At 34.2% G+C, this 13692-nt stretch overlaps 1 protein-coding gene across 26 annotated transcripts in view; it reads left to right on the top strand.

Annotated features, from left to right (window-relative positions):
* LOC106078342 (titin-like) overlaps nt 1–13692 on the top strand; it is a 533611-nt gene that overhangs the window by 512283 nt on the left and 7636 nt on the right. For 25 of the 26 annotated variants that reach the window (XM_056014734.1, XM_056014739.1, XM_056014738.1 and 22 more), the window contains 6 exons: nt 6964–7107; nt 7780–7952; nt 8444–8600; nt 10177–10221; nt 12520–12607; nt 13480–13674. In XM_056014734.1, coding sequence (XP_055870709.1) covers nt 6964–7107; nt 7780–7952; nt 8444–8600; nt 10177–10221; nt 12520–12607; nt 13480–13674 — 802 coding nt within the window. The remainder of the gene's footprint in view (nt 1–6963; nt 7108–7779; nt 7953–8443; nt 8601–10176; nt 10222–12519; nt 12608–13479; nt 13675–13692) is intronic. The other variant, XM_056014723.1, reaches the window with a different exon arrangement.

Raw genomic sequence — 13692 nt, 5'->3', positions numbered from 1 at the left:
AGCTGCTTTCGAAGCGATGGTTCTCGAGTTCGAATCCCGGTGAAGACTGTAAGTAGATTTGGGATTTACCCCCCCCCCCCCCCCCATCGAATCCACGCAACTTAATGGGTACCTGACTTGGGGAAGTCGTTTGTCGTTGCACCCTTGTTTTTGTTTTTTTTTACTATGTAGAATCTACTCCCTTCCCCATCATTGCCTTTCATCCCCCCACTCCACCCCCCTCCTTATTGACGTGTCTTTATGCTCGTAGGATATAGATCTAGTTCAGTGCTATGAATGGAAGTCATGGCGTTATGTAATGAACGCTATCGAGAGTGTGTATTGTTATCAAAGTGTTATCGGCCAGGTCTATTGAAGACATCAATGTTTTAGAAAGTGTCAGGCCCAACTAGTGATGAGACCGTTTTCACTGATGTGCACACTTGGTGAGATGTGTGCTGGGATGTCAATCACGCAATCACTTTTCGGCTTAGCTTTGTCATCATCTAACATGACGAGTGTTGTAGAGCTGGTTGATGGTGGAATAAAATGACTCTTAGTTCTCGTAATTGTGGTGTGCTTTACACACTAGATCTAGATCTTTATCTGGTGGAAAATCATTCAGAAAGCTGTGCATTCATTAACACACCTGTGCACTAGTAAACATATGGCCAGACTCTAGTCAACACGTTGTGTAATTGTTTTATAAATTCAAAGATGGCACCATCTGTTAGTTCAAATACATTTCCGAACTCGTGTTGAGTTTGAGTTTAAAATTCTTGTCAGACATATGGATACCGTTTTGGACGATCGTCTTTCTGAGATAGATCCAATGGATGCAACTGAAGGTAAGTCGTCTTGGGGTCTGTAACTAAACTTAGAAGTAATGTATTTATTTACATTTTATATTTGAGATGTTTAAAAGTTCACTGAAGTTTAGAGAGTTGGGACTGACAGTGATATGAAACGAGTGTTTTTTAAATAGTGTACTGAGCATTGGACCCTTTGTGTTGTGTTTAAAACTCGATTGTTCTTCTGGTATAATTTTGTCAGCTATTGGTTTTAGCCAAATTAGTATAATTTTTAAAAGGACTTTGCTGGGATGGCTTATGGCGTGATGACCTGATGGTCCGGTAGTTTTGACATAGATCTAGCTGTAAATTTTCGAAGAATGATGATGAGTGATTGAGTCCAGGACTTGGACCTTTCTCCTGACTGCCAGATCTTGATGATGGTTTCTCACCAACCTTTCGAAGTTCACCAGGAATGTTGTCCACTCCTGCTGATTTTTCCTTTTTTTCATTGCTTTCACCGCTGACGTTACTTCCGAACGAAGAATAGGATATTGCAGGGACATTAAATCTAATTTGTGATAATTACGCTTCGAACTGGACATCCAGAACTTTTACCCTGCTCTCTTATGGTTATTTATTATTATAGCTTTTATATAGCGCTTGAACTTGGCTTGGCTTGGCTACCTAGAAGGGGGCTCGAGGTTCGACACCCGACTCGGGCAGAGTTGTGTTTACTGAGCGCCTAAAGGCAGCACGGAAAACCAACTCCAAGATACCCCCCCCCCCCACTGGTCCACAAATGAGATTGGACCAAAAGCGCTCTGAGCATGCTATAAGCATGAAAGTAGCGCTGTATGAAAGCTATAATAATAATTCGTGTACGTATAAACATTTGGTGTACAATGACATCGGTCACATTCCTAACAATATGAACATTGGAACTGAATCGTCGGACTGTGGAAGTGGAATCATTGTAATATTTTGACTCAATCGATATGTACATAATAATTAATAAAACAAAATAATTAATACAAAAAAACTTTCTTTAAAAAATAGTTTATTTATAATATTTGTGTTTGTTCTAACGAGATATTCATCTCAAAAGGTTTTCACTAGAATAGTCCCACTTCAACGTTCTAGTAACTACTAATAGAGGACAACACGGTCATACAACACTGATTTACTGACTTACACTGAGGTCCTCCCGCGCATTGGGCGGCAAGCTGTCGTTGGCAATGTCTAAAGCCTCCTCCCACCTGGTGTCCACTTTTCTGAGGTCCTCCATGAAGGTGTGGCGCCAAGTTATACGAGGACGTCCCTGTTGGCGCTTTTCTCGTATTGGCCTCCATGTCATCGCAACTCTTGGTATGCGTAGTTCATTTTGACGTAGAATGTGTCCCGCAAACCTCATGCAACGCTCTGTCACAACCTCACTAAGTGTTCGACTCCCAGTTCCACATAGGATTGTCTTGTTTGAGACCCGATCTGTGTAACTGACTCACAAAATCCGTCTCAGCCATTTTTGTTGAACCAATTTTAATCTCTTCTCAATTTTGACAGATGAATTCCGTTTCTCACATGCATATGTTGCAGTTGGAATGACGATTGTGTTAGGTGTATTTTTGTCTCACAACACACTGAACTATAAATCTATCAAGCATTGCAAAAGCATTAAAGGGAGACAATATACCCAAACGAGTTGTCTTCTTTCATGGCATTTATTGTCCTCCTCTATCTAAAGCTCCGCTAAGAAAAGTATGAAACAAAACTTTTTTTTTTTTAGATTATGTTTGGATGACACATAGACCTATTGATTGTTGGAGTTTGTTATGAATCACAAATTGAATTCTAAACAACACGTGTCGCCATTGTACAGCCATATTTAGCTGACAAGTCATTTGCATACTCTGGTGACGTATATAGAAGGTCATACAAGATTGAAAACAAACTGAAACACACATGCATAGATCTAATAGCTACATACAGTTTCAACCGTACCATCACTACTCGATATCTCCTTTTCCTCATACATGTGACTGGATAGAAAACTATGCTTAACATGTGTGTAGTTGTATAGATAGCTATGCTATACATATGTGTAGTTGTATAGATAGCTATGCTATACATATGTGTAGTTGTATAGATAGCTATGCTATACATATGTGTAGTTATATAGGTAGGTATGCTATACATATGTGTAGTTGTATAGGTAGCTATGCTATACATATGTGTAGTTGTATAGATAGCTATGCTATAGGCCTACATATGTGTAGTTGTATAGATAGCTATGCTATACATGTGTGTAGTTGTATAGATAGCTATGCTTGACATATATGTATAGGTAGTTATGCTTAACAACTGTTTAGTTAAGGTTATTAATAGTTGAATCTTAATTCAATCACAGCAGTGCTCACAATGTTAAAATATATCCCTCCCCCCTTTGTTCTCTAATACAAAAAGTCTGCAAGACGAGACAGAGACCAACTCACTTAAAGGGTTTATTCTATTTGTTCACAATGGATCTTGTGAGTTTCTTGCTCATTTAAATGGTATTGTAATTAAAATTTACGTCGTTTTTAAAAAACATATTTTGTGCAGTTAGAAAGCAAACTTCTGACATAAGCTGCTTAGCAAAAATTGTAAAGTAGGCCTCCTGCATTATCAGAGAATTTCCCATATTGGCTGTTTTCTAAATCGAAATAACATTTCTCTTACTATTAAACAAACCTTTTACAATTTCTATACAAAGTATAGACAAAGTTTGGTAAGTTACAATACAACTATTTTGATGTATAATTATTTTCGAATTTACATTTCTATGTGAAGGTCAAACTATATTGATAGGCAGACATTAACTGCTGCTTTTTATAAAAATCATTCCACCAGTTACACAAAGAATATAGATCTAGGTCCATGAAGGAAAAAAATCTGGCCGGTTATTACTTCTCAGCAAGCTTAATTGTGATACGTTCTCCTATACATCAGTGGTATCCCAAACTACGGCCCGCTGGCATATCTGGCCGGTGATGCATTGCTATGTGGCTCCTCAGACTGTCATATTGCATAATGAATTATGGACTCGTTCAGGATATGTCTATGGACCCCGTGCCGTTATGCATCAATGAAATAATTCCTAATTCCTGGGTCTTTTAAAAGTGTTCATTATGTCAGTGATTGATTAGAAGCACTTTCAATCAGTTGGAAATCATGTAACTAAATAAGACTCGCCTTTAATTATTCAGACTTTGTCGGTTTAAATTTCATACTGATTGAAGTGATTTCGCGAAAACATGTTTGAATTAGCGAATTGTATACACGAGTTTGGGGGGTGGGGTGTAAGGTTTCTAAACCTTTCCCTTGCTGTGTTCTTACACAAGAAGTAAGAGCTCAATTTTTGTGAGCCCTTTTGCAACAAGGCATATAAAAACAACTAAAAGGGACTGTAACCATTTAATTAAATGAAAGTTTGAATGTGGTCTAAGCTAGAATGTGGCCTCAGTTGGAATGTGGCCTAAGTTGGAATGTGACCTAAGTTAGAATGTCGCCTCAGTTGGAATGTGGCCTCAGTTGGAATGTATCCTAAGTTAGAATGTGGCCTCAGTTGGAATGTGGCCTCAGTTGGAATGTGGCCATAGTTGGAATGTATCCTTAGTTAGAATGTGGCCTCAGTTGGAATGTATCCTAAGTTAGAATGTGGCCTCAGTTGGAATGTGGCCTCAGTTGGAATGTGGCCTCAGTTGGAATGTATCCTAAGTTAGAATGTGGCCTCAGTTAGAATGTGGCCTCAGTTGGAATGTATCCTAAGTTAGAATGTGGCCTCAGTTGGAATGTGGCCTCAGTTGGAATGTATCCTAAGTTAGAATGTGGCCTCAGTTGGAATGTGGCCTCAGTTTGAATGTATCCTAAGTTAGAATGTGGCCTCAGTTGGAATGTTGCCTCAGTTGGAATGTGGCCTCAGTTGGAATGTTGCCTCAGTTGGAATGTTGTCTCAGCTTGAATGTTGTCTCAGCTTAAATGTTGCCTCAGTTTGAATGTATCCTAAGTTAGAATGTTGCCTCAGTTTGAATGTATCCTAAGTTAGAATATGGCCTCAGTTTGAATGTATCCTAAGTTAGAATGTGGCCTCAGTTGGAATGTTGCCTCAGTTGGAATGTTGCCTCAGTTGGAATGTTGTCTCAGCTTGAATGTTGCCTCAGTTGGAATGTTGCCTCAGTTGGAATGTTGTCTCAGCTTGAATGTTGTCTCAGCTTAAATGTTGCCTCAGTTTGAATGTATCCTAAGTTAGAATGTGGCCTCAGTTTGAATGTATCCTAAGTTAGAATGTTGCCTCAGTTGGAATGTTGCCTCAGTTGGAATGTTGTCTCAGCTTGAATGTTGTCTCAGCTTAAATGTTGCCTCAGTTTGAATGTGGCCTAAGTTGGAATGTGACTTTAATTGGAATGTGGCATTAGTTTGAACGTAGTCTGGTGTGTTTGCTCATTCAAATGAGAACCCATGATACTTTCAGCTTATGACCCAACTTAATGATGTGTATTTGAGATTGGCTCTGATCAGAAAGCGTCTTGTTACAATAATAATGTCGAGTGTGGTGAGGGGACAGCCAGGTGTATCCACTTAAAAAAACTGATGCATTGGGTTGGGGGAGGCCAGGTCGCGGAGGGCATTGACCTTTAACCCCTCCCTGTGCTTAGGCAGGGAAGTACATTTTTTTTTAATTGTAATATTTATACTGCGACTTGTTCATTTCACCACACATAGATGCACTGTATATAGGCTAGTGACTAAAGAAGGTTAATGTAGTGCACTACTTCACCATTTGGACGATAGAACTACAAGGATCAAAAAGATTAATAGTTTTCTGTAGTCAATAACCACATTGGCATACGAATTATAATACTTCACTAGCCCCCGTGACTTCCACGGTATTGTGTAGGTAGTACACGGATTATTAATCTTTTAAGCCGTGTTCTTATAAAAACATTGACTCGGGTCATAAAGAAAAATAAACACAATAGTCAGACTTTAGTGTCTTTAGGATGTAATGAACTCTTTGTACAACTTATCCTAGATCACTTTGTTATCGTGTTCAAATGTGTTATCTACCCCTGGTGTTCACTACAGCAGTTAGCTGGTGATCGTTTTAAATCCTAGTGGTCAGACCCGCCTCGGAGTTAGGGGGGGGGCGGCTACAAAAGGACAAGGGTTTTCGGCATGTTGGGCGAAGGCCTTTGTCTGAGATCCAAATGTTTTTTTGGCGGCAAGCCTGCAGTCAAAACTGATTTTTTAAAACTCATGATTGAAGGCATTGGCTGAATTTTTTTATTTCCCTGACATGATATATATATATATGTATAATGTTTCTATATTTGGCTTTTTTTTTGGGGTATTTAAGCTAAATTTTGTATTATGTATCGTTTGTACTTTTATGTCATGGTTTGAAAGCTATGACTGTAACCTCCACCTAGATACCCACCTCTTCTTTCTTTCTTTCTTTCTTTCCCTCTTCTCAACTGGTCCAGACAAGTGATAGGATCATAGCGCATTCAGAAAGCTAAATGTATGAAAATGCACTAAACAAAAATAATTGGTACAAATATTTCGAATTCCACAGATTATTATTGTTAGTATCCATCTATTACACATTTTATTATATGACTGATCTAAACTAATTGATACAATACATTTAATTTAAGCTTTTTTTTTAAAAGTATTTTTATATTTTTCTTGTTATTCTTTTGTCCTGAGGTGCCTCTGAATTCTGTTAACTCTTGTTAATTATAAATATTCTATAAAGTTTTCGGTCTTTTTTTCTGGTTAATACTTTATAAATTGAAGAATCTCTAATAAATATTCATATATACATTTAATGAAGGAAAATGGGAAGTAGTTCAAATGCATTGAGCATGACTGGGCCATTTTTTTCCAGCCATATTCAGTTGGTCCGAATAGCTGTGGATGACCTGGTTGAAACAGCTTTAGAATGGCATAAAGAAGAAGCTTAATATAGATAATTTGATGATTAAGTTGCTATCCAGTGTCAGTATAGAGATAGTGATTAAATAAGATTGCACTGCCTCTGTTGAAGATTATGATATAATTCATCACTGAACTTTGACAGAATAATGTAAAAAAAATTTGTCTTGGTTTAAAATTAAAATTGAAGGATCTGTTGTTGTTTTTTTTTTATCAGATGGAAGAGTTGAGATCACCACTGACAGCACTAGCAGTGTATTGACCATTCAGTCTGTTAGCCAGTCTGATGCTGGTAATATGTTTGTGTGTATCAGCAGTAGCATTGGAACTGACCAATCAGTAACCAACATAAATATTGAAGGTCTGTTTGCATTACAATTTTAAACATTCTTTTTGTTTGTTTGAAGTGGACTCTTTGAGGCATTGTTACTCTGCTGACTCTTTCGCTGCCCAACATAATCTGTACTGATCCTATGTTGTCTATAAGGAAATAACATTTTTGACATGTTGAATAGGCTAGACTATTTTATGATAGTATGGACAATAAACAAGACTTCATAGCTGTTTTAAAATGCCACTAAATCTGCCTCTTGTATACAATTCTACTGTTCCAGCTTAAGTTAATTCTATATCAATTTTTAAAATTTCAGTTGTAATATTTTTGTCTCTCAATTTATCACTTTTCAGTGCATGAACCTAATTCTTAGAAGCAGCTTCTGGGTTTTTTCAGTGCATGGAACTTAGTTTTAGAAGCAACACTTCAAGAAGTACACTTTTCTGAAAACTTTTTTATTAGATTTCCTGGACATTTCCTGGTATCATGGGAAATGAAAAGGCAGATAAACTATCCAAGGCGAGATCATCTATGGCACAACCAAATAGAACTGCTAACTAGCTCACCCTAAGGTCAATGTTAGTCAACAATCACACAGAGGAGTGGCTCAACAAATGGGCATCAGCGTGTCAATAAACTGTTCTATATTAACACAATTATGAATATTATTAATCTACTTATGTTTAATCTTGTCATTAGATGTTCCTGGGCCACCTCAAGGCAAACCTCAGGTTTATGAGATTAATAAACATTCAGCCTCCTTGTCCTGGAGCCCCCCCAGCTATCTTGGAGGATGCCCTTTGACACATTATACCATTGAGGCTAAGATGAGACAACAGACAACCTGGGATGTTGTTGTACCTCAATGCCAAGTAAGTCTGAAAAAAAAAATGGCAATGATTTTGAAGACTAAGGATGAGTGCAAAACCAGTTGGGACCTGCATATTTTTCAGCATCTCCTGCAGACAAATCCTTTGTCTGCTGGTTGCCTATTTAAGTTTTCTTTTCATCTTTTGTGCCTGTCTTCAACAAGTCTGACTAACCAGTTTTAAACACTAACTGAGATAGTTTATAGGGATTAATAATAATTTCTTTTATATAGAGAGGCCAACAAACATGTATGTTCAAAATGCATGGAGAACATAACAGATTAAAAAACAGATCTAAAAGGGAAAAAATACATGAGTTTTGAGCAAGATTGTCAGAGTATTTTTTTGGACAGCAATGGGGCTGGAGGAATAAGACAAGAATAACTATACCTGGTATAAATTGTTGGTTAACGAAAAATAGTTTTAAGGTTAAAAAAGAATGGAATTTGGGATATGATTTCTGTAATTCTATTTAGTCACACATTATTTTATAGGAACTTAACTACCACATTCAAGATCTGAAACCATGTTCAACTTACCAGTTTCGAGTGCGTGCTTCCAACAAACATGGATTAGGTGCCCCTTCAGAGCCATCCGACCGAACTATTACCTCTGAACCTTTCAGCTCTATCAGTGATGACGATTCAGAAGGTGAGTTGTGTTAAGGAACAGCTTGATAACTAGATTGGCTATTTTCAGCTTTCAGTAGTAGGCCATTAGTTGCTTCCATTTTTATTTCATGTATCTTCAATGTCATGACAAAACAAAACTTTTCTTTATTATACATTCAGTTTGAACTTTAACCTTTAACCAGCCAAACTTTTCAAGCATGCATAACTTTTGATGACCTGATTTCAGGGGCTCTCAGTATTTGCTATTTTTTAAATTTTTATTAATAGTAAACATTAATTTAAAACAAAACATTTTCAAAAGTTATTTCTATTGTAGACTGAATCATTTAAAGTTACATTCTAAAAAAATTGTAATAAATTGAGATTATTAGCCTTGGTTGTAAGGTTTGCAATTTGTTTTTACACTCAGAAGTAGTTCTAGTAATGTTTTTCATTTGTATTTAATACTTACAAACAAACAACCCATTAGCTAGAAATATTGAGAAGTAACATTTCATTTTAAACTAAAATTTTCTTTTAAAAAAATTAACCACCTAACAACAACAAATTAATGATTAGCTGGCCTAAAACAATTTTATTGTTTTGTTACATTTATTTTCAATGTATTTTTTTAGGTGGATTTAATAAAAAAATTTACTTTTTTAAATTGTTGTTGTAGCAATTGAATGATTTTGTTTTTAAATATAGTTATAATAAAATAATGCTGACAGGTTGCAATCTTTTACCTAGGAGTCTTAAATGGTCTTTTTCATTAATGAGTTTTTTTGACTTTTGTAAAAAAAATCTTCTCGTGTATATTACAGATGTTACTTCAAAAAAGAAACTAATTATGTCCTATGCATTTCATGTGTCAATCTAGTCATCTTTTTACATTAAATTTTAGTTTTTAATGGGAAAATGTTTTTAAGTATGTGTAGCAGACTGTTGTGTGAGGTTTGATGCAGGGAAGCTGCCTGACTTATACTGATTCCCTTTTATAGATAAAAACTTTGGATCATTAGATATCAAAATATGTGATTATAAAAGGGTGTGCATTATATTTAAAACATTTCTGTGCTATAGTAGGCAACAGATAATGTATACATTACTCAATGTACTACTCAGTACTATAGATTAAAATGAATGCCTACAAGTACATAATGAAAGATATGTTGGCCACACTAAATCAAGAAAATTCTATTTGGGCCTTTTGTTGTTTTTTTTTTAGTTACTTTTTTGTTTGTTTGTTTTTCATTGACCATGAACACTGGTTTGAAACTTTTCCATTGACAAAGAAAAAACAAACAAGAACAAAAACCTTTTTGTTTTTCAATTTAATTTGCATATAAACTTGATACGCCTAGAGATCTATTTACAGGAACTGGTGTGCAGGCTAATTCACCTAGTCAGCTTGTAGACTACATGTTAATGACAGTCTTAATAGTTTTTATATGCAGTCTGAATAATAAAAAATAGGCATAGATTAAAAAAACAAACAAAGAAGATGATTTTGTGGACCTTTGATAGCAGCCAATTCCTATCATTAAAATGTATCAACATTCTTATCTGTGACCTTGCTTCATTCTTTCTGCTTCACCTCACTTTTATTTTGCCAGGGTATCCAGAGGTATTTACACCAACCATTGAATATCGCAGAACAGGTAACACTGGCCTGTTAATCATTATTTTTAAAATTCATCCTTCATGTTCAAATGTATATCCCACTCCTGGCTATAACCAAGGCTCCCATCTTTAGGCTTAGCATGCTGCTTCTTGTAATCTGTTACTTCATTTTGACAGAAGCATGTAAAAAAAAAAGTTAACTTTACTGAAAACATCCAGTAATAAATATTTATTGTCTTTGATGGCTATGGGGACTGACCAACAGAGTGGTAGACTCTTGGTTTCTGAACACACAGGGTTAAAGTTTGAATCTCTGTGAAAGTTGGGATTTTTAATACAGAATTGTTAGTCCACTAATTTTAACTAAAGAGAGCCTGATTTTTTTCAAACAATAATAGTGGTTGGTTATAGTGCTGGCCACATAAGCACTTTCATTAACCATTGGCCATTTGACATCATCAGTCCTTTAACACTTAACAGCAATATTTTAGCAGTAGAGTAAAATTTAATCTAATCTGTACACCAAAATATTCATCCAGTTTATATGTGATGTGCATCAAGTCTAGTGTGCATATTAAAAAAACAATTAGGTTTTGAGGATAATTGAGGTTTGAATGTATAACATCTCTCTATCATGAAAAAAAAATACATAAAGTAATGCTAAGTAATTATTAAAAAAAAATTTGTTAAGCTTTTTTTTTTTTTTTTTTTTTTTTTTTTTAAGTAGTTTATTTTGTTTCCCATAAAGCCTTGTGTGAAGGTTGTAGACATAAAGTTATAAATATTTAGAGATCAAACAATTAAAAAATTTTTTTTAAAATTGGAAACTTTGAATGATAGTTTGTTTCTCTTCTTCACCAAGCATAGTTCTGCAGGAACACTGCTGGAATCTTTGGTTATTATTTCTAATATGCTGCTTTGAAAATTTTTAGATTTTAACCCTGCATCAGTTTTTATGAATAATTTATATTAACCAACTTAAAGACTTTGTTATGAAATATGTGGCATGTATATGTGCTGTTCACTTCATGTCAATGCAACACAGTGTGCCCACTTTCCCTTTGCTTTCATTTTGTTTTATTTGATTGTTTATTAGCTTTTCAGAAAGTTTAACAAAAATTAAGTATTAAAATGTTTAGTCACCACGTAAATGTCTAGTGATTGGTCATTCAGTGGGTTGGCAGGTCCAAAGTCTTCAGCAGAATTATTTTGGAAATATTGGAAGAAAAACATCAAAGAAAATAAAAAAAGTGAAGTTTTAAACTTGAGATTTTCAGTTACCTTCCCTATCATACCTGATTACCAAATATAACTCTAGTACACCAATTATCTTTTCTTTAATACATGAATTATTTCTTTCAAATACTTCGTTAATATATTCTTATTATTTAGGAAACTATAACTTCTCTTTGTAACTTACATAAACAATTTGATGGAATAGTCAAATACTTTCTCTATTATTCTATTTTACTTTGACTATTAAAGTATTTTGTTTTGAAATGCAAAATTTTTTTTGTTTTTACTCAAATATTTTTTTTTCAGTTTTCTTAAATTGTTTTTTTTAATAGGTAATCCACTTCAATTATTTTGATGAAAAAAAATATTTTTCCAGCAAATATTAAACTTGGATCATGAAACATTCATCATGAGTGTGTGTGTGAATAACAATAAACAGCTTAACAACTCTATGCATATATTAAATGGTCATTAGTGATACAATAACATACAAACCATTATTTAATAAAGTACATATCATTGTTTAATTACATACCAACAGTTGTTTCAATAGTTACTAATTATTTCCAAATGAGGTAAATTTGTCAAACCTCTGTTTATTTAAATTCAATAATGTTAAAGTTATTTTTTATTTATAAGGTAACTTTTGTTCTGAATATCTCTATACTGCTAAAACATGCACTTGGGTCTAGTGCCTTAGTATAGCATGCTCGATGCACTTTGGTTTGGTGCCCTTTTTGTGTAGCATGTTTACGGGGAGAGATATCTGAGAGAAGTTTTGGTGCTGACTTGAGGTACTTGACAATCATAAATCAGTTCAAGTTACATGTATATCTTAGATATATCAGAATTATGTAGATATCATTCTTAGAAAATAATATCTGCCCTGTTCAATGTAATAATTGATGTTTGTAATAAACCCCAACACTAAAAATATTAACATTCATAAAAATGTAAACTTAGAATTATTTAACAAATTTCACAAGGTGATTCTAGTCTACATTTGACATAAAATTTGATAAAGAGAAATTGTCATACATTATTATTAATACTAATGGCTTATAGCTTTTAATAAAATATTTTTTGATAATGTCTTGCAGATGATCTGCCTTTTGAACCAAGAGTGGTAACTCTAAATCGCCAAGACAAATTTCAAGATCTGTATGAGCTGGAGAATGAAGTTGGAAAGTAAGATTTGTTAACCGATTCACACACATGTTCACCTTTTTTGTTCTTAATAAACTCTATGCTTATATATCACAGTTTGTTTTAAATTGGTGGAGAATAACACTCATTTAGAGTCAAGTTGTTTAGTCGGAAAAAATAAATAAAGTTTAGGATTTTTTTTTTAAATTTAATATTTGCTTTAAATGCATTATAACCATTATAACGGTAAAAAAAATGATTAGACAAAAAGAAAACTCTAGATAATCTACTTTTCATCTTAATTAAAACCTACATTCATCTAGCTTCATTGCATTTTATTCATAAAATGTACTACATAACAAATTGGATGTGGTAGAAGATCCATGTCATCATGGAAGAAATCAGTAGCATAAACTTGTCCTTCTAAAGCAGAAAAATACAACATGGAAACAGAGGAATTAGATAGACATTTTAGGTTGCCTAAATGCCTAATTAGTACATTGTAAAACACATATTATATCACTTGTGTTGTAGTTTTGACAGTTTTTTTTTAGTTCCCTATGTCTTACCCTTTTAAATTTTTTTTTTTCGCAAATTAAAAGTAAACATATAAATGTTTTATATGTTATATATATATATATATATATATATATAGTGCCCGGGACTCAGTGATGGATAACCTAACTTTTAACTACTAATAAATTAATAATAAAGGTTAAAATACAAGAAAAGTAATACTTTTTTCCCCACATTGATAAAAGTGCTGGTAGGCTGTACTGGTGCATACCATAAAAAAAAACCCCACTGTAGACATATATTTATAAATTCTTTTTTTATTACTTCAGTGCTCTGTGGGTCATCTTAGCATCTTTGTAGTTTCCTATGTTATTTGAACTTTGTTTGTACTTTGACAGAGGAAAGTTTGGTGTTGTCTACAAATGTAAACAGAAAAAGGATGGAAAAACTTTTGCTGCCAAAATCTTGAAGAGCAGAGAAAAGAACATGATCTTGCATGAGATAGAGATTATGAACTGTCTGAGACACCCAAAGCTTTTGCTGCTGTGGGATGCTTATGAGGAGTTTAGGAGGATTATCTTAGTCATGGAATAGTAAGAGCTTTTGGGAAT

The sequence above is a fragment of the Biomphalaria glabrata genome, chromosome 16 (genome assembly GCF_947242115.1).
Source record: "Biomphalaria glabrata chromosome 16, xgBioGlab47.1, whole genome shotgun sequence".
NCBI lineage: Eukaryota > Metazoa > Mollusca > Gastropoda > Planorbidae > Biomphalaria > Biomphalaria glabrata.
The sequence above is the reverse complement of the archived record's forward strand: the minus strand, read 5'-3'. Positions and strand labels throughout refer to the sequence as shown.